The sequence below is a fragment of the Accipiter gentilis genome, chromosome 1 (assembly GCF_929443795.1).
Source record: "Accipiter gentilis chromosome 1, bAccGen1.1, whole genome shotgun sequence".
In the NCBI taxonomy this organism is placed as follows: domain Eukaryota; kingdom Metazoa; phylum Chordata; class Aves; order Accipitriformes; family Accipitridae; genus Astur; species Astur gentilis.
In genome coordinates, this window is record NC_064880.1 from 42,692,151 (window position 1) to 42,718,963 (window position 26,813).

Here is a 26,813-nt window from a genome sequence, read left to right on the forward strand (position 1 = left end):
ACACAAATGATTCACATACATCAGCCTGAAGTAGGAAGGCTGAGCTCTGGACATCTGGATTTAGAAGAATGCGAGTCTGTCAGTCAAATTAAAGCATCAAGAACATTTATGCTGAAGGTAGGGGCTGACTTGCAAATGTGCTTTTTTTTCTCTTCTCGCATTTAGACCATCTGGTCAGCAGGGCTCGGTGGTAGGAATCCTGCCTGCGGAGTGGGATAACTTGTTTGCTCTAAGTCTGTGTGGCCTTTTATATTTTATTTATAGGTGTATCTTCTAGTGACTTTAAATTCCTGAACGTGTCCTGGGGTCGTTTTGAGGATGACCTCTGTTTTAGCTCTGCTTCTTACCTCTACCTCCTGTGTCACAATACGCCTCCTCCCCTTTCCACATGTAAAAACTTTGGCACTTACAAAGTATGTTTTGTAGGTGCAGTCTTTTGTTTCTGTGCCTTAGTGACGTGGTGTTTGCAAATAGCTGAATTTGTAATGAAGCGTAGTGCCTGGGGCTGCATGTTCTGACTTTGATTGGCTTAGTGCCTTGTTTTGAATGCTGCAATCTGTAATACAGGGGATGCAAGAAGAACAGCCTCTTACTTGTTCACATCCACCCTGGACGTATTTTCCAGCCCAGTTGGAGTGAGACATGATCAAAATTACTTCTGTAATTAAGAAAACATTGAACCTCTTGTGTGTGTTAGGCAAATGAGCTAAAGCTTTTAGCCAAGCAATTAAGTGTTAAGGTTTTACTGTAAGGTGAATGTAAACTAGACAATTTCTCCAGCTAAGCTTCCTATAATCATTCCATTAGTATGAATTCAGTACAGTAGGAAGGCAGCATAGCCTGATGGATAAGATTATTATTATTATTATTGATGATTATTACAGTACAAATGAGCAGTAGAGGCCCCAGCTGAGGTTATGGTCATATTTTGATAGGAGTTTTACTTCATGGTAGCATAAAAGACAGACTCTGCTGTGGAGTGGTTGTAATTTAAATGGACCAAAAGATGCAACAAAAAAATGATTTCTTTGCATAGATACAGAACTGAGATGCAGAGAGATTAAATGCCGTGCCTTCCCTGTGGCCAGTGGAAGCCAAACTTGATCTTGCGGCAAAGGCACTGGTGTGTGCGTGAGGTATGGTATGGCCAGTGGGAAACATCAGCCCTGATCCACTTTGGAAGGGTGGGTAGGAGAGGGTTGTGGTTAGTGCTGTGATGCGGGTGCTGGATTACTTGCAAATTCTGTTTTCGTTTCCTTCATCTGCTCTGTGTCAGTGTGGGTTAGTTATTTTAACTTATTGGCTCTCACTGTCTTCTGTGGGATATCTAAGTACTAGACTGAGTTTGCAGTGTATTCTGAGATCTAGGGTCAAAAGTGCTCTTGAAGTGGTAATTTGCTGCTTCTCTTGTTACAGTATATTAAATTTATGTAAGAATTTTTATCTGATTATCTGACTAAGGAACTCTACTTTTAAAGGGAGTGGCTTCTTAACTAAAACAGTATTCTATTCCTTGATCTGTTTATCTCATCTTTCCATTCAAGGATGCTTGCTGGGAGTGGTATTGGTCCAGTTTCAGTAAGTCATGTGTGTGGTTTTTTATTTTTTCTTTTGCTGATCAAATTGATATTATCGTTTATTTAAGGCAGCATGTCTCAAGATTGTGAAAAAAGGTCAAGGCAATTTCAAAAGCAGTTTGTGTCTTGTTTCTCAGCATGGACCTTGTTACTAATGTTTCTGGCTTTATGTTTCTGTAGGCATTCTTGCCGGCGTTCATGTACTCATTGAAGGTCTCTCCACTCATAGAGAAAATAAGTGACCACAAGGATTTTAAGAAGCTTCTCAGGACACGGAATAACATACTAGCGCTGTATTCCAAATCTGGTAAGTCCTATTTTATTATTTTTTTTGATGTCACAGCTCTTTGCGCCCAGCCAGGTGCACGTGTTTGAACATCTGTGTGCACGTTTGGTTACCTGTGTACATGCTCAGATGACTTAGCTGTTTGCCCTTACTTGCTCTCTGTTCAGCGTTGCCTTATGTGACTGCAAGGTGCTACTACGTGACTACAAGGGCTTCTTCAGGACTGGTGTCCTTTGTTCCAACTCAGAGGCTCCTGATGTTTCAAGATTGGAGTCGTCTTAATTTGGTTTTCTAATAGCTCTGTCACATTGGCAAAAATGTATTTTATTCTGGCTTTGTCTCCAAAACTGGCTGCTCATAATAGCTGTCAGCCAGAGCTTTCTGGTGTGTTTATCACAGTAGTTTGCAAGTTTCGATTTCCTGGTCACACTGAAAGGCTTAGTGTTTGTAGTATTGAAATCAATCCATCTTTGCTTCTGACAGCTTTGAGTGTCCCATGGTTGTCTTTCAACTTTAATTAACAAAATATAAAAATAAAAGACGAGCTGCTTGTGTAAGAGGGAGAAATGGCTCATTTCATGTCATGCCACCTGTCCCCTTGAATCTCTTTGCTGTCTTCTCTCTCATTCAGGCTGTCCTTTCTGGCTGTTCACTCTTGCTCTTACCTGTCTGATTGCTCTTTCTTTTGCTCTATTCTCCTCCTGAGGTACCTTTTCTCCTTTGTTGCCTGGTTTGTTTTGGTGTGTTGTTTTTTGTTACGCTATGTAAAATGAAGAAACAATCTTTAAGCTCCATATGCAAGTGCAGAATGCTGTTATGGATGTGGAAGTCATTGGACAGCATGAAGTAAACCGTGTCACTAAGATGATTTTCCTTAGTGCTTTATTGTTTGTTTTTGTTGCTTCTTTTTTCTTCCTGCAGGCAAGCAATACGAGATAATGCTTTGTTTGGGGGTTGGGTCCTCCTTTTGTGACCTGTTGCAAAGGTCTTATCACTATTAAGCTTAATGACATTGGCAGAGTGCTCTGGGTTTATAGTGTAGCAAATTGGAGCGGTATGTGGTGACCCAATATCCCCCCTTCCTCACCCCCCAATATCAGAGAATTTTGCAGACAAAAATGTGCAGGTGCTGGAATAATTAACTTCGTTTCCTAAAGATATGCTTATCCTGAAACAGTTAAAATGATATATGTGACTTAATTTTTGTTAAAATATTTGTGTTTTGCTATAGTGGGAAACGTTGAGCGCTCAAACTTGGCCAAATGGTTTTGTAGTAACAGGTTCAAAGTGAAAGTCATAAAAGAGTTTTAATGCATTTTGATTTTGAAAGGAACGCTTTAGATAAAAAGGACATCTGTATTATTCAGCTTTTTAAAGGGAAAATTTTCTTTTTACGCTTAAGATTTTAGGTGATGGTTGCTTTCATTTTTAGAAGCGCAACCAGAACACTGCAGCTCTGACACTCATCAAATAAATGTTGCCCTATGGGCATTGTTCAAAAGCTGTGTTGTGGAGATTTCTTTTTCTGTTTTTGTTATTTAATTGGTTGGTTTTAGCAGTCTAAAGCATTGCATGCAGAGCTGACTGTGGGATTAATGTTTCTTCCTAGAACAGTGATCCTTGTACAATTAGAAATCTCTTGCCTAACTGTCACCCAGAAAGAGGGGAGGGGAAAAAAGAGATATGAAGTTGGAGGTGCGATTCTAACCCCAGATACACATCCCCCAGCTGTGATGAGTTGTTGGCCAGCATCTGATCTTGCTGCTGGAACAAAGGCTTTGCTTCTCAGATGAGCAAAACTAGATGAGTATTTCTATCTCATGCAGAAAATGCATTGGTTTCACATGTCCTCATGTACAGGAAATGTTTAGTTCACCCTACCAACTGGGTATTCTGCCAGGGCGGCTCAACTAGCGAGTCTTCTGGGACAAGTCTGTTGTATCCCGAATGCTTATTTTTTAAAGGGTGTTTGTCAAACTGTTCCACTCTAAGTACGTGCAAAAAATTCCCCTATGTGTCTACGTCCCTATGTTGGAGAGATGTGGCAGTTGCATGTTATCAGTATTGGGGGTAGGAGAGTTTCTTGAGAGCTAACATGTGTGGGCTAGCATCTCTGATGGCATCAGGCCCAAGCAAAGGCTGTCAAATACAAAGAAGCTGTTTCTGGCTCGGGGGATTGTTGTGATAAAAACTGTGGAAGTTTAGAGATTATTTGAGGGGGCTATCACTACCCTCTGGCTCTACTTCTCTCCTCTTGACTTCACTTTCTCAAACGTTGGAGACAAGATGTTGGTCTATAGAAGCATTTGGTCTGACCCAATATAGCCATTCTTGTATTCAATTAGTTGAAGTAGTTGTGGAGCAGCAGCAGTTTAAATAGATCTGGAAGAGGCTCTGAGTTTCTTTTTTCTGTTTATTGAGGCAGGAAACAGTTTCTGTTAGATTTTTGGGGGAATTGATACTTGTTTGAACATCTATATTTTTCTCTCCCAAGCTCTTGTCGCATTTTTCTTTTGTGTTTATTTGTAATACCATTTATAAGACTCTTTTGGAATGGAAGTATTTTGCAAAATCTACACATGTGGCATGGCGTTATAAAAATCTCAGTTGTGCATTTATAATACAGCAAGTTCTTGGAAGGACCTTTTCTGGGTGCTTTCTGCTAATAGTTTTGAGCTCCTCATGACTGTTGGTTTGGGTATCTCCCAGGGTCATGGGAATAACAGCATGTTATTTTCTGTGTATGACAGGGACAGAATTGAGGCAGGCAGAGATGCTGAATGACTTGGTCCTTACAGCTGATCAATGTCCTAAATGAGGTTGCTCTAATTAGCAGGCAGTGGTACAAACTGGTTAATGCCCAGGCACAGGAAAAAGGCAGTGTTGGGATGGAAGCCGGCTTGCAGTAGAGGACACAGTATAGCTCTGTAAATGTAGGTCAGGGAGCGTGCCTGGAGGTATGAATTTCAGTGTGTTGTTTAAGGGGGGTGGAGGGAAGGAACCACCCAACTTCAGCTGCAGCCAGCATTCCTTCTAGTTTACAGAAGATTTTACTGATCCCTTTCATACTGGTTTCTTCAAATTAGACAAAATGTTATTCTAGTGCTTCAGAACAAAGGAATGCACCATTGTGTTTTTCTGTGGAGTAATAATGCTGTTGTTGATTTATTTTTGTTATTATTTTATTCTGTTTTCCAGCTGCTGCTGCGGAAAGCTCACTCAGGTTACTGTCCAGCGTGGCCCAGGAGGTGAAAGGACGAGGTACTATAAGCTGGATAGACTGCGGGTATGTCATGCTGTTTTTCTCCGGTTTTTTTCCTCTCCCCTTTTGGCTTTTATTGCTGACTTAGCTTTTTTGATGGCTTTGAAGCTTTTTGCCTGTAACGGAACCCACATCATTCTGTGCAGTTTCTTCATAGCTGTAGGGAGCCTATATCTTACCATCCTTTCTTCCATTGGACCAGTGGTGGGGGATCATTTTTTCCTTATGGCTGTTGTCACACTTCTTCTCTGACAGCATGTTTTTCAGCCTGAAGCTGGACACCCCAGCTAGCATCGCCTTTCACAGGGGGCATGTAGCATGGAAACTCTGACTGCTCTGGCTTTCCCACAAGCCAGGGGAGGAGGAATCCCTCATGTTGTGCCTCAGCTGGAAGGCAATGCAGTTCTGCTCCAACAGCAAATGTTGCATGAGCAGGAGGGCTGTTTGCTTGGTTTTGAAGCGTCCACCCATTTGTGTTTCTCAATAAAATGTGCTTTTTTTTAAAAGAACTTCCTCTGTGCTTGTATAGGTTCATGGCAATTTTTAATGTGAAGGCAGGGAAACCTGTTTTTGTAAGTGGTTGCTTGTGTGGGGAGGAATGAAAAGGTGTGTACTTTCTGGTTTGCAGATGTGAAAGCCTCCACTGTGGTTCTGTTCAGTAACACATTGCCTGTGGTTTTAGCTTGTGTATCGTAGTGCCTCTCTGCCTCTGCAACTTTGAGAGCTTTGCCTGCAGGTGGCAAATTCCCCTTCCTGTGCTGCAGAGGAACAACTTGCTGCCTACCTGTGTGTTTGGGTGGATTGCCATAGTATGAGCAAATTGTACGCTGTGCACAAATCTAAGTCAGCTCTGAAAATCCTGTGGCTCCCTTAAAATTACACTTTTGAAACCAACCTCCGTCCATCAAGCAGTGACCCAGAATAAGTATTTGGTAAATCAAAGTTAACGTGCTTTTGTTGTTGGTTAACCTGTCTTGCTCCCCCCCTGCCACCAGGCAGGTATCTCTGCCGTGGAGTCCTCTGCTTCTGCCTTCTGTTTGCATTCTGCTGGGCTCATCCAAATGCACAAAGACTTTAATCTCTGCCCAACTGATGGCGTCAGTGTTCCAAGTCATCCACTGGCAGAAAGCAGGGCTGCTCCTTGGAAGTCAGTGAAGCCTGTACCACTTCGCACCTGCTGAAAAGCAAGCCAACTGTATTAACCCTGATGAGGAGAATGTTATGTGGAGATCTGGCATACCTCTGAAATCCAGTCTCCTTTTCTAACGAAATTACTGATAAACAATTTTTGGTTGGCAGTAATGATGGCTAGCAGATAGGATGCTGGGCCAGCTTTTTGGCTTTAGTTTCTAGTTGGCCCTGTTTGTGACTCTGGAGTGGTCACTACCTTTTTGTGTCTTCTGTTTCCCTTTTCTTTTAGGCTACCTCTGTGTTGGGGGACTTAACTGCTTACTGTGTGTGTGCGCACGTGGCATGTGTATACAACTGCTGGAATGATGAGGCTGTTCATCTGGCCCTTCAAAATGCTGCTATAATACAACTAAGCAATAACCATCTCCAGGATTTATTTTAGTTCTGGGTTGGAGAAGGAAAGATTCAGTGTTTAGGACTTCAATTTGAAATCCAGGGAAGTTTTGGTACTTCATTCAATGAGTCATTCTCTGCTCCTGAGTTTGTAAGTGATGGTGATGGGGAGGGAAATGTGGTGTTCGGTTTTGCTGTAAAATAAACTTCAATTCATCAAAACTGAATATGGTCTCCCTTTCCAAATGTTGTCATCTAAACCAAACTTTGTTATGGGATTTACTTGCAATCAATGTATTTTTAAAGTCTCCTTCAGGTAGTGCTTTAATACATTTCATAGGAAGCTTGGTACGTGCAGTGCCTTTCTTCTGACCACGGTGGGGAAATTTAGTTAAGCTTCCTATTTGTAATGAAAGGTGAGTTATTCCCAGAGAGTGAAGCAGCCTGGTGAAGGTCATGCTGTAAGAGGTTGGGAGACCTGGGAATGGATTTGTAGGTTCCCAAAATTTGCTTTGATGCCAGTAATATCATAATCAGATTGCCACTGCCGAGTGACAGACAGTGGGCACAGTGCTGTAACATGGCAATAGCTGTAATTCTCTCTTCAAGGGTTGAGCAGCGCTTCCTTTCAGATCACTCATTTGGGAAGAACCTGGGAAAAATAGATGATCTGTCCAACTGTAGCTGGGTATTTGTTAGAGATGTCTCTTCTATTCTTCCCTCCTGCAGAGGGATGTCATAACAGAGTTTGTGAACTTGCCTCATGGGGAAAAGTGAGCTGGAAGACTAGCTTGTGGCAAAGGAGGTTTTGATGCATGCAAACCACCCCCCTCACCCCCACCCCCAAACAGTTTGAGCCTGAACTGAGTTTTGTGATAGATCTACTTGTTAAACCTTTAAAGGGTTCAGGAGTCAATCTCATAGTGTTGAGGTAACTTTTAAACAATTTTTTTCTTTCCTTGAAAGATTGTTTTCCTTTGCTTATTGGTTTTCTTTTTTTTTTTCTCCCCCCCCTGCCCCGGTATACAGGTGGCTGCAGACTGCTGCCCACCTCATTGCAGTGATAATATGAGAGAGGCTGTAGTATTGCTGTCTGTCACCGGTCACAAAGGGCCAGTTATAGGGCCTGAACAGCTGAGTCCTACCAGAGTTCCTCAAGCTATTCTCCCACTGCAAATATGCTGTGAAGCTTATTTGCAAGTCTTCATGCCGAAACAAACAGCGCACAGATGCAGAGATATTTACAGCACAGGCTCAATTTGTTTTACAAATACTGACAAGAAATGGCTTGTTTGGCAGCAATATTTAGCAGGGAATTTTGGCTTTGCTCTTCACGTCCTGCTGTAGTGGACTTCTTTGCCTTTAGATCCAAGCATTGGCAAGGCTGGCATACATGCAGAGTTCTGGTTTGTGTCTCTGCTTCCCTGTGGTGATGTTGGCAGTCTTTTTCTCTTTTTTTTCTTTATTGGTGGTGCTTTTTTGTTTCTCGTCATTCTCCTTCTTCCCCTCATTTTCAGGAGAAAGCAAGAACATACTGCTCCACTGATGGAAATCATTATGGATTGCGAAGTCTCAGCAGTATGTTCTGTATTTCATACAGCACAGGGATGTGTGCAGGTTTGCGGCTGGAAGACGGCTTCCTGAATTGCTGGCTTACGTGGAAACCGTGCTTCTTGGCCTCGGCTTTTGTTCGGTCTGTGGTATGAGACAGAGGTTATACTTGAGCTTTTAGTTCCAGGTTGAGTGGTCTCGGGGAGACCAGGGAGGTTTGTTTTTCAGCACGGCATGAGGAAATACTTGGTTTCTTGCTGAGAGTGTTAGTGTGGAGTAGAGGAGGTTGCCACGTAGTTTGTCACTGAGGCAGGATAGCAGAGGTCCCCAGAGTGCCTGGGCTTAAGAGGTGTAGGGCTGGGAAGTGCCAGGTACCTGCCCTTCCCTGCACAGGTAGGTTCACTTGTGTTAAGTGCCACGCTGGAGCAGGGCCATGCTGAGTGCAATGTGCCCAGGGACGCGTCTGTGTGCAGTATTGCAGATAAGGTCCTCGTCCACAGGAGATTTCAAGCGGTTTGCCCAGCCTCCTTCTAGAGATGAAGGGGCAGCACAAGAATTGCTTGCAGCATTACAGTGGTCACTGTTTGCTCCTGTGGGCTGAGATGGCATGCGTGGGTCTGTACACAATTAGACATGAAGCTATTTCAATTGTGAATAAAAGACCCACAAATAATGTGATAAAAATATGTTTTATTCTAGCTTTTCCATGTTTTAATTAGGAAGTGCTTGCTGAGATGTTTGATATTGAATGAATGGTGGTGTGAGAGACAACAGAACATTGAATTAATCATGCCTGGTAAGATGCATGGTATAAAGGAGAGAGCACAACGTTGCAGGCTGGTAAATCTTCAGCGTCCCAGAGAGATGGATCAGTCATCTTATGAGCAAGTATTTTGGGGCTCTTGTTTGGGGAGTCGCCACGTTAATAGGAGCCAAGAGTCCCAGCTTCTGTTCCTGACTCTGCAAATTATTTACTTCTTGTTACTTTGTGCTGTTAAAAAAGGTGTATCTGTTTTCCAGGCAACTGGGTAAATATTGCCTGATTCATTAGTCAATGTTTATAAAGAGTTTGGAGAACTTTGAAAGGAAAAATGCTACAGCAGCATGAATGAGCGCTCTTTGTTTAGTGTGTTCAGATGCTATTGGGATGGGCATGTAAGCAAGCAGAGGGTTGGGTTTTTTACTGAATTATTTTTAGTAGTAGGCTGATAGAAATTTTGAAAATTGAAGGGCTCCATAGGGAGTTGAAAGCTTAAGATGTCTGCAAAAAAGAAAATGTCATGTCCTTTTGTGCAATCTCAGAGTCTGGCTGCTGCTACGTGTAACAGCAGGTTGGGGTGCAGTGGAGCTGGTGTGTGCTGCGTAGGCAGACGGATGGTCGGGGTGTGTGCTGCAGAGCCTTGACATCCCCCCTCGTCTCCTGAAACCTCCATCTTTGGAGGCTTAGTCCAACTGGAGGTAAGCGTCGATGTGGTCAAGTAAGCGAGGAGTTTTATGAAAAATAGAAACTCCTGGCGAATCCTTGTGGTGGCAAATAAAAGGTACAAAGTGATGTGCTTGGGAACACAATAAGATGGAATTACTGCTTAAGTGAAAGACAAAATTTTTGTTGCTTGTCTTTAAAGCAGGCAAAGCTCCAGTCCCAGTTCGTGATGCCCTGAGGTCTGGTTTTGAAGAATAATTATTATCAAGTAATCCTCTAGCCTTCTTGAGTAGGTTTTGTGATAGATCATGGGGTGGCCAAGGACTGATGTTACTTGGAAGAGTGTAACTAGTTTGGGTGAAGTGGAAAGAAAGTAAAATGGCTTTGCTGAAGGGAAGAAAATGTGTTTGGCAGGTTATAAAATGCATTGTGATCAGGTGCAGCTTTGAGGAGGTGGCAGAGGAGGTTGAAAACTAGCTCTTTCCATCCGGAACGTGATTTAGTGAACACTTCTGGTTTTCCTGTTACTGAATTGTCTTGAGGTTTTTATTGGCTATAACCCCTGCCTAATTGTGGACTGGTGTTTTCAAAAAACCACCCTTTTCTTGGGCTCTGGGTAACTATTCTCTGTTCAAACTTGCATGGTTCCCTTTACTGTAGGTCCCAAACATAAACAAAGCTGTGTGATTTCCATCTGCTGTCATAGCGCGTGTGCTCAGCTTTAGCACATCAGACTGCTAGGAAGAGTAAATGCCATCTGGTTAAAATGTCTGACTAATTTTTGGTTGGTTTTAATCCCACTTTTTCTGCTCTTGCGTGTCATTCTTGTAGTCCCTTTCGTGTGTCCTGTGCGTCATTCTTGTAGTCCCCATTCCCAATAATTGCTTGTTATTGTTGCAATCCCATGACACTCAGCATAAAGGTAAGACTGTAATTTGGCTGGTAAGGCAGGCCTTTCAAGGCTATGCATCTAAAATATGTGCTGGTTCACGATAGCACCAAATCTAATGAGTAGTTGTCTTTTCTGGGATTTCCCCCAATTTCCGTGTTTATCTGCCTCTTAGATGAAATCTTCCTTCCCAAATTTCTAATTTCCTAATGCATTGATACAGAAAGGCTTTACCCATAAACACAATCATAAATGAATTTCTTTAATGCCTTGAAATAGCAGGGAGGAATTTCAGAAGTAAGGCTGCTGGCATTAAGTGTCATTTTGCTCTTTAGTTTTTACCTTCACTCCTATAAAGCTGATCAGAAGAAGGATTTATTTAAGAGAATAAGTCTACTCATCTCCCTTCCTTGTAGTTGAATTTTAAAGCTGATGAAAAGCTTTGAAATTGCAAATAAAAATGACCAGATCTAATGGAGAGAGAGAAAAAAGGAAGAAGAAAGGAGTGCTGCTCTTGCACTGATGCGACCCCTTCCATCCAAGTAGATTTGCTGTGCATGGGATTTCTGCCTTTTTCGACAGTTGCCTTGAAGGCAAAGGGCAGTGGCAGCTCAGGAGTGGATGGCATGTAATGTTAGGTGCCAGCCTGGGGGAGGTAGCAGGGGCTCCGCTTGCAGCTGGTCCAGGGGCGGTAAGCCAGGTGTCCATCAGGAACACTTCACAAGTGTAGTTACACTGACAACGTGGTCCTTGTGTGGATGCAATTTATATGGGCAAACTGTGCATTTGCAGCATAGATTTTCAATGCCTTCCTCCTGTCTCTGTCATAACCTCTGCGTGGTTAATGCTAATTCACATTAAAGCCCTTTTATTTTCCTGTAAGAGTGACCATGCAGGAAGTGCCATACCAGTCTGAAAAAAATTCCTTTAAGTAAGCTCTCAGTTTCTAACATAAATGCACTTAGGTATATTGCATTAATTCAGAAATGCACAGTGTTTAACTAAAATCCACTGTAGTTATTGGGTGTACAAGCCTGGGCTCAAGTCTCAGTTTCATCCTAACTGTGTATTCCATGGATTTTGCCTAGAATTGCTCATTAACAGCTTAAACGTTTCTGCTTTTCAGACTAAAATGAAGAGTAAGCGAGCTAAGATTTTATGTAAAGTTACCTCCATTTTCCTGCATTCAATACTTCATTTGAAACATCCTCTAGCATCCTCTCCAGACCCATAGTGCAGCTAAAGGTCATAAAACAGGCTACCAAGGGAACAGTATAATGTGCCGCAGTGTCTGTGTGCCTGTGGGTGATACATTCAAAACCTGCTTTTGCGGGGATCTTAGATTGGTGTGAACTCAAAGATAGAGCTGTCTTGTGTCCCAGGTTAGGACAGTGTTCTGCTGTAACAGGTTGTGTGAGTTAGAGGAGGTCTGGATGAGCCCAATGAGGAAAGCTGCTGCTTTGCAAAGAGAGTTCAAGTGTTCGGTGTTTCTAGAAGTTCCTGCAAAGCCTTTGGTAGCTCCTGTGAATGTGTTCACCTTATTTCTGTGCAGGTATGTGGGCTGCCGAGTGCCTCTTACTAATTTATGTTTCCATGGAAAGTACCATTCATTGTAACTTCTTGACTTCTGCAGGGCTGGAGCTTATAATTTTTTCCCTTAATTGTTTTTGCTTGATGATACCTGTTACCTTTTTGTCTTGGGTTTCTTTCTGCTCTTTGGCTCGCTCTTGCTTCCAGTAGGAATTAATCTCATGGGTTTTAGTTTTCAGAAAATACTTCTTTTTAATCTCATTCATATAGATTCCTGGCCTCTCTAATTGACTAATGGGCACAGGGAGTCGTTTGTATTGGGTGACGAGTGGTGCCGGGTCTCTGCAGCACATGGATTATTCTGTTTGCATTCCTGGCACGTTCCAGGGGAGTGTTTGGAGCAGAAGGCTGCGATTGCCTTGTGGGTCACAGGGAGGCTTTTTGCTGTGTTGTAGGGGGGAAAATCAGGCTCTAAATTCAGATGAGACTCTGTCCTGTCAGTCTCCCAATCCTAATCTTTAATTCTTTTCAACAGCATGTTTTCTGGTTTTGGTTTTCATGCTCCCCCATCCCTTAAACGATTCAAGCTTTTAATCTGCCACAATGTTTGAATGGCTCGTTTGTTCTGTACTATGGAAACCTGTTGCTATTGTTACTTCTTTTATAAGATAATTTCCATCAGGAAACTAGAATGGTGGCAAAATGTTGCTCTGTTTTTAAAGACAAATCTTGTGTTTTAAGCTTCCTGTGCTGATCACTTCTGTGTCTGTCTCTCCTGGGTCCTGTTCCTATTTTGGTGTCTGCAGGTTCTTAAACCCCACTCAGAACATAGTATCAAAGTGCCTGTCTGCACTGAGAGCTGTGTATGGGCTTTCTGTTCAAGTAGATGTAAGCCATTACCATCCAGCGGCTGCTTAGCACAGCTCTTTGGAGAAGTGCTCTTGCAAGCTAGGCTGATGGTTTTAGAAGTGATTTTTTTTTTTTTTTTTTCCCCCCCTCTGATTTCAGATCTCTCAAGAGAGTAATACGGAAAGGTCTGGGATCATTAGAGAATATGAGAAGCCTTACGAATGTGACATACTGTCAGCAGCAGTAGTTGTGGCAGCTGCCACTCCGGGCTGGGAGGGAGGAGTGAGGATGATGGGGAGGCAATGCCTGCAGTCTGAGAGGAAGAGAGTTTTGCAGGGGGTCTGTCTGTTTTTGTTTGGTCAGCAAAGTACACCAACTGCTGTAGTGTAAAGGGATCACACAGTCCTTGTTGGAGGGTGGGATTGATGAGTGCAAGGAGCATAGTCAAAATCCCGTATTGACCCCAACAATGGGTAATGAATTGCATTTTTTATTTTGAAACTTTGTAGGAGCACATCTAACTACAACTGACTGTTAATTACTTCCTCTTTCAGATTAGGTTTGCAAGTGCAAATGTGTTTTTTATTTTTAGGTGGCTTGAGGAAATATCTGGTGTTGACACCCATTTTGCTGCTTTTCTGGGTCACAAGCTCAATTAATTGTTTGGCAGGATCTCAACTCCATGCTTTCTCAGGATGTTCATCAGTCTGTTGTCTGGAGAGGGTGTTCTATGGAAGGTAGCCAGAGGGCATTGCAGAGGCTGCGCATTGGGCTGGGAAACCCTGTTTGATAATTCACTTCTGAGGGCTGGTCTGAAATTGCGGTTGCACTTCCCTGAAGTTATAACTGGAGTTGTTCTCTGTACGATGGTTTTCACCATAACATAGAAGAATGAAAGCAATTAAACAACAGAGACAATAATGAGAGAGCGTGCTGGTAACAAGGTGATGGCTTTGACTGGTACCTTCTAAAGCTTTTTCCAGTGTTGGGAGGCTTGCTTTGTAGGCAGCCCTATTTCTGCTTTGCCATATCGCCCTGCTCTTAGAGCCTGTACCTCCTCCTTACCTGCTCAGTCTTGTCTCTTCCAGCTGTTGGGACAGTGACAGTGTTGTATCTGTACAGCCACTGACACAACAGAGCCTCCGTTGCGTTGGGGTCTACAGGCACAACTGTGATGTAAGGGACTGCTGAAGCGTAATTTATGTGGATTGTTGAGCCTTGTTTCAGACCGAGAGATGTACAGATAGGAGAGATAAAATCTGTTTACAGATTGCGAGGTCTGTGGTTCACATGTGGTTACATGATATGCTGATAGAGGAGTGAGATAGGTTTTGTGCAAGCAGATTTACTGACCTTGTTACTTAAATTGGTGCTGTTGGTGTTTTTATTAATTACTTCTCTTGTGCCTGGAAACAGTGTAGGTAGAGGTGAAAAAGAAGGCTGGGTCTGGTCTGTGTTGCAAAGTGTTAGTAGATGCCAGCACCGTGGCATCGAAGTGGCACGGCCAGCACATGCTGCTATTACGTTGGCAAATGGAGACGTGAACTGGTTTTGGATGGCATTTTTGTCATCTCCTAAGAGGGGATTTGACAGTCATTCCAGATCCTTCCTCCTCAGGGGCTGATGTGATTGTAGGGTTGTTTTTCCCTTCTTGATGAGAAGCCAATGGGCAGCATTACGTGGTAAGGGAAATAATTAAGGAGCTGCAGAAGATCTTATTTGTGTTTGTGAGAGAGGATGGTGCCGAGGATATTCGGTCTTACCCTGCTGCCTTCAGGACCTGCCAGGACAATATTTGAATTTGCCCCAAGAAGGGTGTTTTGGACTGCCACCTCCATGCACCATTTTCTACTCAGGATCTACCCAGTTCAGACTTGTTTTGTTTATAGAAACCAATGTGGACTTACTGTGGCCAAACTCCTGGACCTTATTTTGTGTTCCTCCTGTCTGGCTTTGTTCTCTGTTGTTTCTCTCTCCAAATTACCTTGACACATTGCTGCAAAAGCCTTTTTCTGGGTTGCTCCTGCCACTGTGGACTGCCATCAGTATCTCTTAGTGCTTCTCCATCCTACGACTGTGAGCTGCCAGGCCCGTGCGCAGCCCTGCACAGGCAGAGCATCCTGTGCTGCTCCTGAGGAATGCCTGCGGCATGTCCCATTCAGGGGCTGGCTTCACTGGTGGTGAGCCAAAGGAGGTCAGATCTCCTTCTCAAGCCCTTCGCCTTCCTCCTGCCCCGGTAACAGCTGGCTGCCTGGGTAAAGTGATTATTCATGCATGCTAATGCTGACAGTGGACCCCAGAGGTTTACAGGGATTGCTCCAGTCGAGCTTCCCGCCAGCTCCATCGTAACCCCAAACGACAGAAGTGTCTCCCAGTAGAGGAGATGGCGATGTGAATGGAAAGGGTTGAAGTATTCCTGTGATGCACGCACTCTTTGTTGTTACTTAGGCTTCTTGCTTAGTTAGGTCAACTTGGATCTTTCATTTTATCTTTCTTTTTACCAAGCTGCCATATGTCTTTGCTTCTATAGCAAAGGAGCCGTTTGGAGCCCAGGTTTGGTTTTGTGGGAAGTGGGAGCGTGGGGAACATGCCTATGAGAGTGGAAGGAAGCTGTGCCATGGTGCCGCTTAGGGTTTGACCTTATTACCACATAGACAGCTGCTGGTTAGGCCCTTTGTGGTATTGCAGATAGGGTGATGTATTGGATGATTTTCCACAGAGATGAAGCTGGATGATTTGTAGGACTGCCTGCAGGCAAAGTAGGGGTCCCTTCAGCAGTAGCACAGCAGGGACTTGGGAGGGTTCAAATTGCTCTGGACAGAAATGCCAGGAGGCAGCCAAGGATGGCTGCTCGGGGCACATTACTGACCTCATCCTCAAACCAGTGTTTCCTGAGCCTGGTGCCTTGTCCGGAGTGTCTGGGTGGTAGCGTGCTGATTTTGGGGGTGGTTTCTGGCCTACTTTTAGGTTTTGGGTTTTTGTTGCTTTTTTGTTCCTTTTTTCCCCTTCTTTTTCTTTTAGTCTTTATAACAAACTCTTACACTGCCTCTTCAAGTTGTATAATTAAATTGCAAGAACTGGAGTCCTAATTACCCTCTCCCATGTGAGAGTTGAGGAGCTCATCTTCAGAGAGAGGCTGTTGGCTGAGATCCAAAAGAGACAAATCTCAGAGCAGAGGCTGCATCTGTGTTGATATTTACTCTTATTAAAGATAATGGTCATTACCAAGTGATATCAGAGCAGGTTGCTCTTTGCAGGTTATTTTTGTCTGGCTGTAAGTGAAAGCAGAAAGAAAAAGCAGAATGGGTCCATCTCTGTCATTTCCATACTCCTTTTCTGCTTTTTACAAAGAATCGTTAGTATAGCATCTGAGCTGGGGGGGGTCTGGCATGTGCAAAAATATGCACTGATGCATGAAAAAATTACTGATACATATTTAGACACTTCCTATTCTGGGAATTTGCTCCTTTTCCATCCCTTGCATCAGTGCAGATAGCTTGCATAAACAGACTGAACTCCCAATGCAGCGGTGCAGAGAATCTGCCCACTAAATGGTAAGAGACATACTGGACCAAACTGCTGCTTTCTTTCCTGTGGTAATGGATGTGCATTCAGGCAGCTATGTGAATCTCTACAAGTGGAACAGTCCTGAAAGCAGGGCAGGCTTAGATCCTGTTTTCTTCCAGTGAAACAGCTGTTCATATCTTTCTTTTTTTTTAACAGAAACTCATGCAAACAGAAAATGAATTGGTAGGAGTTGGTAGTTGTTTGCTCAGAGGTACATCGCTGTAGTAATATTTTGTAGCCTTTTTCTACTATAAAGCCCGCAGAACTTTTCTAAGATGAGTATCTGGATTTCTAAATGACACATAAGGAACAATTATACTTTTTTTTTTTCCCCACCTGGCTTGAAGTTGCACCAAATTGGTGGCAGAACTGGTAGCAGAATTGTCTTGATACCCATTTTGGTCCTCTACTGATGCTGGAACAATTGTCTGTACATCTCGGGGGTTTCACAGACCCTGTTGCTGGAGGTGGGTTTCAGCATTACACTTGTTCACGTCAACCACCTGACATTTGTCTTGGCAAGGCTGAGATGGCCACAAATATATGTGTATCCTGGAAATGTTTGGAAGTGTCTAGAAGAGCATTTACAAATGTTGACTGTGGTGTGGGCTGACTTTAGTTAGCTGTCTGGCAGTCAGCTGCAGCAGGGCCACAAGGGCTTCTCTATGCCTCTAGATCTGTCTAGGGTAGGACAGGAGGACGATCTGAAACTGGTGCCTCCTCCTGAGATTCCCTGACCTTCGAGTCACTTAGGTTTAGCCCGTGGGACTGTCGGAGGGCTGCAGGTGAGAGAAGACGGGATGCTTCTGGCCCCTGGGTTTGATGTTGCTGCAGACTTTCTGTACAAACTCCACATGGCAAACCAGCTTTCAGCAAAACTCCAAATCCAGGCTATTTGTTTTGTAATCTAGTTTTGTTACAAGGAGACATGTTCACGTTACTCACGTTTTAGCTCCACCTTCCACTACAGTCTGGGGAAAACAAAGATGCAGCAGACAACAGGAAAATAACTGTCTTCTCAGGCTCAGATCTCCAGCTTCCTGGAGAAGCAAAGAAGGCATTTATGGGTTACAATGCCTAGCTTTGGCTATGATCTGAAAATGCAGAACTGACATGAATTCAGTAAGACTCTTCAGATAAACACACAACTGGGATTACAGGTGCTCCTTCCTAGTGAGGTAGTTGCATGCTTTGTTAGTCCCTTAAAATGCTCATTTCTGTCTTCAGCATAATATTCTGATTTTGATGCATGTATCCATGGCACATCCCTCCTCATTTCCCTCTACAATAAGCATTTGGGAAGTTTCCACAAAGGCGTGCTCTCATCTGCAGCACACTGCAAACTTACTGTTTGTTGTTCCTTACATTTGCAGAAAGGCAGCTGGAGAACATTGGGAGAATTAGCACTGGTGTTGGCAGCAGCACTTAATTTGGTGGAGTTCTTGCAACCCTTGCATCTCGGTGTCTCTAATGTGTCTCTAATCAGTTTAAACTTGATGGGTTTTCAGTGTTTTCATTTTCTAAATTGATTTATCTGCGTAAAAGGTACAAGTTGTCCTCTGCTGGGAACAAGTTTCCAAGCTTTTTAATCTTTCTGTTTGTCAATGCAAAGAATAGTCTTGTCAGTGTGAATCATCCTCTTTTCTTTGTAGTTGTACTGTTTCACTCATCTCCTGAGGTCTTTGACTTCATATTCACTTAAGCTTAAAGTATCCTTATAGCTTCACTTCTCATTGTTTAGGACAACAGTTAGGCCATGAAGACCCTTTACCTGCCCACCTAAGCAAATGTATATGCAGTTTTCTCCAGTGACCCTTCTCTCTTCTTCAACTCAGCCGATCTGGTGCTGGAAGCAATTCACTCTTGTTCAGTTTGAAAACCACCTCCAGCAGGTCTGTCTGCTGTTACATGCCTCCTTGTTCAGGAGCTGTGGCAGATGGTCTTTATCTCCACTTGCCAGGTGTGGCTCCAGGACACATCCCTCATACCTAGAGTGAATGGGGTTGCTGGGCTTGGGCCTTCAAAATTTGAATTGGCTTTTGTTTTCTGCAGGACCTTTTAAGGCTAGTCACTTGTGATCTGGGCTTTGAGATACCATGAAGATGTTTCTTTTTGGTTTGTGTTATTTTCTCCCAGATATAAAAGCTGACCTGCTCTTCTTTGAATCTTTTCACAAATAGTACTCTCTGAACACCACCCTAACAGTAGTATGGTGGTCTTGAAAACTTGACTTCCGAAATTTTATGTTAATCCCATGGACAGAAGGTCTACTGAGGTACTTGCACATGCTAGAACGGGCTGCTTTTCTACTGGTTAGGGTCTGCCTTTGGAATGTGGTTTTAACACAGTTCACTGTGTCCTGACCAAGCAAACGGAGAAACTAAATTGGCTAATGCAGCTTTCCACAATGCTTGTCCCACAAACTTAGCTGAACAGCTTCCAAATTACTGTTAGTTGCTGATGAGGGAGCACAGCAATGAGTTTTCAGAACTGAATGCATTTGATTTCCTTTCTTGTAACCATTTTTCTTCCAATATGTGTCTTTTGCAGTGATACTGAAAGCCGAAAATTATGCAAGAAGATGAAAGTAGATCCTAATTCAAAGGAGAAAGGAGTGGAATTACTCCATTATAAGTGAGTGCTGGGCTGGGATTTGTAGTTCCTAATTGTTGATGCCCCTGTTAGGACCATTTGTTCTCCTTGCAGCTCCATAATGCTGCAGCATGAAGAAAGACTTCTTATTTTTTTATCCTTTGACATGTGAAATTGACTGCTGTTTCTTCAGTTTGCAAGCATGTGTTGTGACAGAAGTTGAGATAAATTTATTCTGCTGTTGAATAGAGTATGCTAAAAGCACGAGCGGGGTGCCTGGGAGAGATGCCCAGTGGACTAAAACTACCCAATGCACAGGGCTGATGCCTGAGGTTTGAGCTCTCTTACTTTCTCTGTCACGTGCCCACTGGCATGTGCCTTGGGCGAGTTGCTTCACCTCTATGCTTGCTTTTCAGACTTGAGATAGTACTTCATAAAGTGGAGAAAGGCAAGTGTAGTGAGACAGCAAGAGATTTTCTTCCTGGAAATAATAGGAGTGGGAGTACCGTTAAGTGTAAGAGACACCAAGCAGCTGCATCTCCATCTCCAAAGATTGTGCCTTAGTAAATATTCTTCTTAAAGTGTCAGGGAGGAAATTATTTCCTAGAAACCTGTTTGCTTTACACTCTCTTTTGCACCCTCCCTTTTTCCTTACTCTTTTTTTTTTTTTCCCCCTGAAATTACTGTACTGTAAATTCTACCTAGTTCTGTGGCTTCAGCAGGATAACATTTTTCTAGTTAGTGGGAAGTGAGGAAGAGCAGCTGTATGATTTCCAGCAACGTTTCTGTAAGTTAACACTATTCCCTACTCCTTGTTCAACAGGGACGGTGCATTTCATACTGAATATAACAGAGCGGTCACATTGAAGGTAAATTTAAATATTTGATTATTATTCTTTTGGTTTTGCTAGATATGGGGGAGACATTTGTGGATTAAAAAGGTGTTGGTACTTTTTCATGCTGAAGGCGTGAAAGGGAGGGGGTTAATCTTCATAAACAGCTGTCAGAATGACCTAAAGGTTTTTGTGTGTGTACGTGTCTGCCAACCAGAGATCTAGGAAAATTGTGTATTATTAAAAAGATTGAACCCATGTTGAACTTTAATGTGAATTGTGAGTTAACTTGCAGGCTGGTAACAAATAGGGATATTCTTGGTTTGATTACAAGATGCTGTTAAGGCAGTATAACTAAAAAGCATTAGCTGATACTGCATTTTGATAAGGAGTTCTCTGAGGTTTTTAGGTTGTGTGTCTATAAACTTTACAGAGAGCTGAGTGGCCTTATCTTTTATCGGATTATGGAACCACAGTTCCTATGGATATGCCGTGAGTGCAGCAGGGATAAAACGACCTTCCTTCTCCTGCAAACCTTGACACAAAGCAACATTCTGTGAGGGCAATGGAAGGCAGAGGACATGAAACATGAAATGCATGTGTAGATCTTGATGATTGTGGAAATGGTGGACTAAAAGCACAGTAAGCAGGCCAAAAGTTTGCAGCCTTCCTCTGTGAAGCCTTGGTGAGGCGCTGGGAGTAGCCTCACGTCAGGCTGCAGCCCTGCGATGTCTTGGCTTCCAGAAATGACTTCTGTCCAGCTCTAATGCCCAGTTCCCATTTCTCTTCCTCCTCCAGCAAACGCAGGCACTGCACCATCGTTGGTCTTGTGGAGGCTTGGTGGCACCACCCCAGGCTGACATCATTGCGTTTACTTCTCCTTTCTGGCTCGTTCAGGGGTTTGGCCTGGGATGGAGGAAAGCCTGCGTGAGATGCTACATGAACCTGAGTCTGTCAGAGTGGCCGTTCCTAAGCGCGCTTGCTCTGGACCTTCCTTTCACGGGCAGAGTTGTTGTGGGGTAGTGATGGGAGGACTGTCTTGGAAGCACGCCCTGGCTTGAATCATCTGTTCAGCCTGCACTTGGGGTTGTCATGCAGGATTCGCCTGAGGTTGGGAGAGTAGGGTGGTGTATCTTTCCATCTCCTGCAGTAGAAATCTTGCCTGGCGCTAGGAAGGGCAATGTTAGATACCCCGCCTAGTCAGCAAGTGCCTGAAGCTCCCTCTGCACTTAGTGAAGGAATGCACCTGGTGAATTTTTTTGCCTCTTGGTGGGTGGTGGGGCAAGGGTGACTTGTTAGTTGCTTAAATTTGGGTGATTTAAACAAGGCATGACATGTCTTTCCTGCCCTCCATAAAGTGCTGCAGCCAGAAATCAGTGCTGTGACTCTTCTTTACAGATCAGATCAACTGGAAAGCACCTGCAGAGCCCCAGGGAGCGTGGGGCTGAGAGGCAATTGTAGCACAACAGGAACCATACCATTTATTCCTTCAGTTGCTGTTTTGTGATGAGCATTTCCCCCTTCCGTTTTGCTCTGCCTGCTGGGGAGAAGGAAGCAGCATCCTGTGGACAGGGATGTGGGATTCCAGTGCGGGTGGAAGAGGTGTTTTGAAGCTCCCTCACTTTAGGAGCTCTAGTCTTTCTTACTTTAACTGCCCCTGTGAAACCATCTGCTTATGATTTACAGGTTGGACAGTGTATCAGATCTGGGCAGTAGTCAAATAACTCAGCTGAGTGTTTACTTGTTCTGCTGCTCGCAGCTGCCTGAATATTTTCTATATTTCTCCCTCTATACCACTTCTTGTTTTCTTCTGTTGAGGCAGTGACCTTTCTTTCTCTCTCAGCTGTGTTTGTCAGGAATCTCCCAGTACATCACAAACAACGAGCGGCAGAGCAACACAATTACGTAGGGTATCATACTCATTTTACGGACAGGTGGACACACTGAAGAACAAGGAGATTAAAGGATTTGTTTCACATCATTCAGCAAGCTTGTGGCAATAAAACTTGGATGTTCTTTCCAGGCATCCAATAGACATACTAATATATGTATGACATTTTGGAGAATGATGGACACAGCTCTCAAGAACTGTAAAAGGATTCTTCTGAAGTAATGGCACTTTCATAGATGTGACTGATGCAGCTGATAGTGTACTTGTATTTTTAAGAAAAGCTTTTCATTTCTTAAAGTAACTAAATCTTTATCTAATTAGCAGAGATGCCCTTGTGGGTTTACTGTTAGAAAAATGAGGAATAAAGGATAGCTCATTGTTCACAGTGGGGGTGAAGTTAGCAGTCAGAACCTCCTTCTGCTGAGACCTGTGTTAGATCTGAGCTGTCTGGGGTATCTTGTAAAGGGTGGTGGACTGTGAGATAACAAAATTCAGTGGTGCCAAATTATTAGGAATAGTTTAAAAAAAAAAAAATTCCAACTCTTTGCAGAAGGGCTTAGGTTCTCACAATACCAAGTGGTTTGTCAATATGAAAGTAGGAACTTGTGGGGTAAAGAGCATGAGGGAAGGAAAGGATGCGGGCCCAGCTATGCTGGAGTCATGCAGACTGTTGTAATGGGTTTTGAATTACCAGACAGGACAGTGGTTGGCTTGAAAATACTGGCCCTGCGCTTAACAGTATTTAAAAGTCAAATGATAGGAAAGGAACAGAGAATGGAAGAGGAAATGTTATTCCACCCTCTGAGTCCATTGGGTTCCTTCATCTTGTATCTTGTATGCGATTCTGGTTGCCCCATGAAGTGAAGGGTGTAGAAGTACTGCAGAAGGGCAGTGAGGATGATCAGAGGCATGGATGGCTTGAACATTCACGTGAAGATTCTTGGGCTTGGAAAAAAGGATAACTGGAGGAGATTACAATAGATATTTGTATAACTGTGAATAGCTTGAAAAAGGGAATGATTACTTTTTTTTTTTCTCCAGGGTTGGGTGTAAACAGGGGCATTTTGAGAAGGCTGATTTGAAACAAATAACTGCAATGTTTAAAAAAAAAACCAAAAAAAAAGTAGTTGTGGAACTCATAGCTACATGTTGTGAAAGCCAAGAATTTAGGAATCTTAACAGTTTTAGATAATCATAAAGGATAGATCCATTGATAGTTAGCAAGCACAGAGGTCCAAATACAACTGCTGGTGCAGAGTCCATAAACTTAGTTACTTTTTGCCAGAAATTGAGAGCATATAAGAGTGTATGTTATTTTAGAATGTTACTAGCATAGTTTTTCCCCAAGTATCTGTAGTCAGCTGCTGTTGGAGATCTAAGCTTAGATGAGTCTTTGATCTTAACTGATACGTCTGTTCATATGTTGTTTAGCCCCACCATGTCCTAATCCTTGACAGTGCCATAAGGCCAGTATCCAGGCTGTGTTTATTACATGATGAAGCCCTTTCTGGAGGATAAAGTACAGGGAGAGTTTTGCTCTCCTTCTAAAATGAAGAAAACTCATTAAAGTATAAATCTGCTCGGTACTAGCAAAGGGAATAGACTAACCCAATAAATTGGTCCTGCTCTATACTCTGAATCCTTTTCAAGTTTGCTGTTGTTAAGGAGCATGTGCGTGGAATCAAGGGAAGTCTTTTTATTAACTTTATGCATAAATACAAAATATAAATATAAAAATATTGCATTATGCTTCCAAGGAGTGAAAAGTACAGGGATGCATTTGTGTGTGTGTATGTATACATATTTTTCAGGTTAAAACAGAGGTCCATATGTGATAGCCAGCTATTGTGCTGTTAAAACTTGCTTGCTTTTAGCAGCATAGGCTGGCTGAAGCCATGTCCTGTATTCTGCTGAATCAATGCTTAAGGTTCAAAGCTGTTGCAGGCAGTTGGGCGGCGGGTTACAGCCCAGTGTGGCTCTGTGGGTGCCGTGGGATCAAAGCAGGTCCTGACCATGTCATGGCAGGACAGGAGCGTAGCTGGTTCTTCAACGTGGGGCTTGCTGTGGCCTGGACCTTTCTCTGGTCTCTAACCCAGCAGCCTGGGGACCACTGCTTTTCTGTGATTAGCAAGTGCTGTAGTTTGTTTGGCGGGGTGGGGTGGGGGTGGTTTTTTCCTATTTAAAGGCACACAGGAAGTTCTCTTCACTGCGTGGAGTAATGAGTGCAAGGCAATGTACTGCCTGCTCCTGCCAGAAGACATTACACATCTAATTTTTTCTGTCTTGGCTGAGAGGGAGAGGCTGGATGAATTAAATCTCTTTAATCCCCCATCCTCTAACCACATCTGTTTCCACATGACTGAACGTGGCATGCAGGAATTCTTGAAACTAGCAGAGTCAATTGCACTCATTAGCTGTTTAAAATGTTGACCCCCCTCTCCTCCCCTCCAGTGTATAGTTGAGGTCTGTGCAGACTCAGAGCGAGCAGAACTTGATGTAGCTTTCCTAAACGTAGAACATCTCCACTGTTTTGTCGTCTTCTTTCCTTTCCTCATATAGTATTAAGTCTTCTTAGGGCATCATTCGGGATGTTAATGCCTCTAGTTTTAGAGCTTTTTACAACTGTAACTCCATTATAAATCACTTGATTTTATTTTTTTTCCTAGCTAGCTCCTTTCTCTGTTAATGCCATATTAAAACAAATTTCTTCTCCTTGAAGTGTTTGTGGTCCCAGCACTACCACCTCACCCCTTAGGTCTTCTTACTGTGTACATTAAGTGCTTTGCTTGCTGTCTGGTGACTAAATATATGCTGCCGCTTGTGATAAGACAAATCTCTTCAATATTAGCTGTGCAAGTAGATAGAAACATAAATGCAATAAGTGGATCGTGCCATAAGCTCTGAATCCTCCTGAGCCTTGCATTACTGAGATGCAGGAAAATGAGCTGAACTCCACTGTCTGTTGATAAGCTGTTGGGATGTTGTACCAGAGCAGACCTATCAAAGGCAGAGAGGTTGGCAAAGATGTCTCTGAGGCTGTTTCAGTGGTATGTGTCACGAGGTGTGCTGCTAACCTGCTCTTGAGAAGGTGGAGTACAAACCTAGGCTTTTAGATGGATCTTCTTGGTGTGTGTTACTATATACTCCGCTCTGCTCTTCAGTCATGAGTTGCTTTGGCAAAATATCCCATGGGCTGAAAAAGGCTTTAATGAAGGTTTTCTTTGCTCCAACTGCAAGTAAGTCCACTTAGTGCTGTGGCAGCATCATCCACTCACTCTTTCATTGAAGGAAGCTCCTCAGGACCTCACTACATTAGTGGTGCGGCAGAGATCCTGTCTGGAAGTGGACGTGTGCCTACAAGCAATGCCACAGAGAATGCAACAGGGTCAATCTTACTATCAATTAATATGTATAATATGATTGAAATAACCAGGGAGCTGCTAAAGTCCTGTGTACAGCCCACATCAGTTAATATTTAAAATAGGGAAACGATAACTAGATGTGTCTTAGGGTTTAGGAACTAACTATTAGACAATGGGGCTTTATGTTTACGTTAGAAAAGATAGCAGATTGGGGTCTGGTCAGTAAACCTCGAAGAACCGCTTGGAACTGCCAAGATCAGGGAAGAAGTAGGTAAAAGGTGGAGATTGCGACCACCAACTCATTGACCACCTACTCAAATGATACCAGCTACTCAAAAGAAGACAAGAAAGAAGACAGAGTCTGCACACTAATTTACGTGAAGGGCAAGGAAGAAAGAACCAATCATTAAGGGAAATAACAACGAATATGTATTACTTAAGTATATAAATGTGGAAATTATTGAGGCAAAGGGGTGCTGTCTTGAGACAGGTACCCATTCATGCACATCAATGAAATGAATTTGAAAATACCTCGACTCTGTGTTATTGGCTTGCATACTGGGTAAACAGACCCTGTTTGTGGGACAACACAGAATACCAAGTATTATGTTTCCTAGAGCACAGAAGTCTGAGGATAACAGTGATCAAGCCTGTGCTTCCCTGTACAGCTGGAAGTGGGGGGCAGTGCGACTCTGCTGGAATCCATGGAGAGCATCTCATTGACTTTGGAGGGCTGGAGTTTCCCTCAGGCTCAAATCAGAACCATCAGAGAGTATTTTCTTATGATAAAGAGAATATCTGTGGTCTGCTGAAATGGATCGTTTGTTGCGTGTCAGTCGGGTAAAGCAGTTATAAAGTATGCATGCATGTGTACTCAGCTTGTTGAATATGGCAGCTGCAGAATCATAGGGTCTCATATTTCCCACTTGTCACATTTGCTTCTTATTATCCTACTTAAAAATCCCTTGAGTGCAGTTTCTAGGTAGATGGGTCATAGAGGGAACTATTGGTAGGATTTTTCTTCCTTTGGCCAAATAAGCAATTTGATCTTTAAGTGTGGAGTTACTTGCTTTTGCTCACAGCAAGTATCAGTGTGGCCTCCAACTAGTCCTATTGGATTCGTAGGTTACTTAGATATGGTGAAGGTCATGGGAACCTGAGCTCTACATGAAGAGAAATCTTCCCTGCTAAGCCAGGGAGTTTTGCAGTTTTGCAGATCTAGTACCATTGAAAGAGCTCCCTGATGGATCCTTGAAGCTACTGTCTGTGTGCTGGTCTACTTCCACATTGTTTCCCCCAGTTTTGTAGTGGAAACGGGAATGGTAAGTTGGGATATCGGTTATGAGGAAAGTACACACCCATGTATCACTTGGTTCTGCAATAGGAGATTTGTGTTCATCTGCATTAGAGCAGATGAGTATATGAGCAGAAAAGCAAAGGCTCTAACTGGATGGGGTTTGCATGACAGCATGGATTTGAGATTGGATGTCTCATGGTTTCCATTCATTTTGCTTTAAAAGCTTTTTTCCTTCTTTATTATAGTCTCTGGTGGCTTTTCTCAAGGATCCAGAAGGTGCTCCACTGTGGGAGGAAGATCCTGAAGCCAAAGATGTTGTGCATGTTGACAGTGAAAAGGTACATTAGCTGGATAGATGTTCTATACCTTTTATAAACGTA

General features: G+C 43.1%; 1 protein-coding gene across 3 annotated transcripts in view; it reads left to right on the forward strand.

Moving 5' to 3' along the window:
* Positions 1 to 26,813, forward strand: part of PDIA5 (protein disulfide isomerase family A member 5) — a 103,127-nt gene that overhangs the window by 10,873 nt on the left and 65,441 nt on the right. For all 3 annotated transcript variants that reach the window (XM_049804079.1, XM_049804076.1, XM_049804077.1), the window contains exons 2-6: positions 1,758 to 1,884; positions 5,062 to 5,149; positions 19,009 to 19,092; positions 19,874 to 19,919; positions 26,679 to 26,771. In XM_049804079.1, coding sequence (XP_049660036.1) covers positions 1,776 to 1,884; positions 5,062 to 5,149; positions 19,009 to 19,092; positions 19,874 to 19,919; positions 26,679 to 26,771 — 420 coding nt within the window. In that variant the 5' untranslated portion in view covers positions 1,758 to 1,775. The remainder of the gene's footprint in view (positions 1 to 1,757; positions 1,885 to 5,061; positions 5,150 to 19,008; positions 19,093 to 19,873; positions 19,920 to 26,678; positions 26,772 to 26,813) is intronic.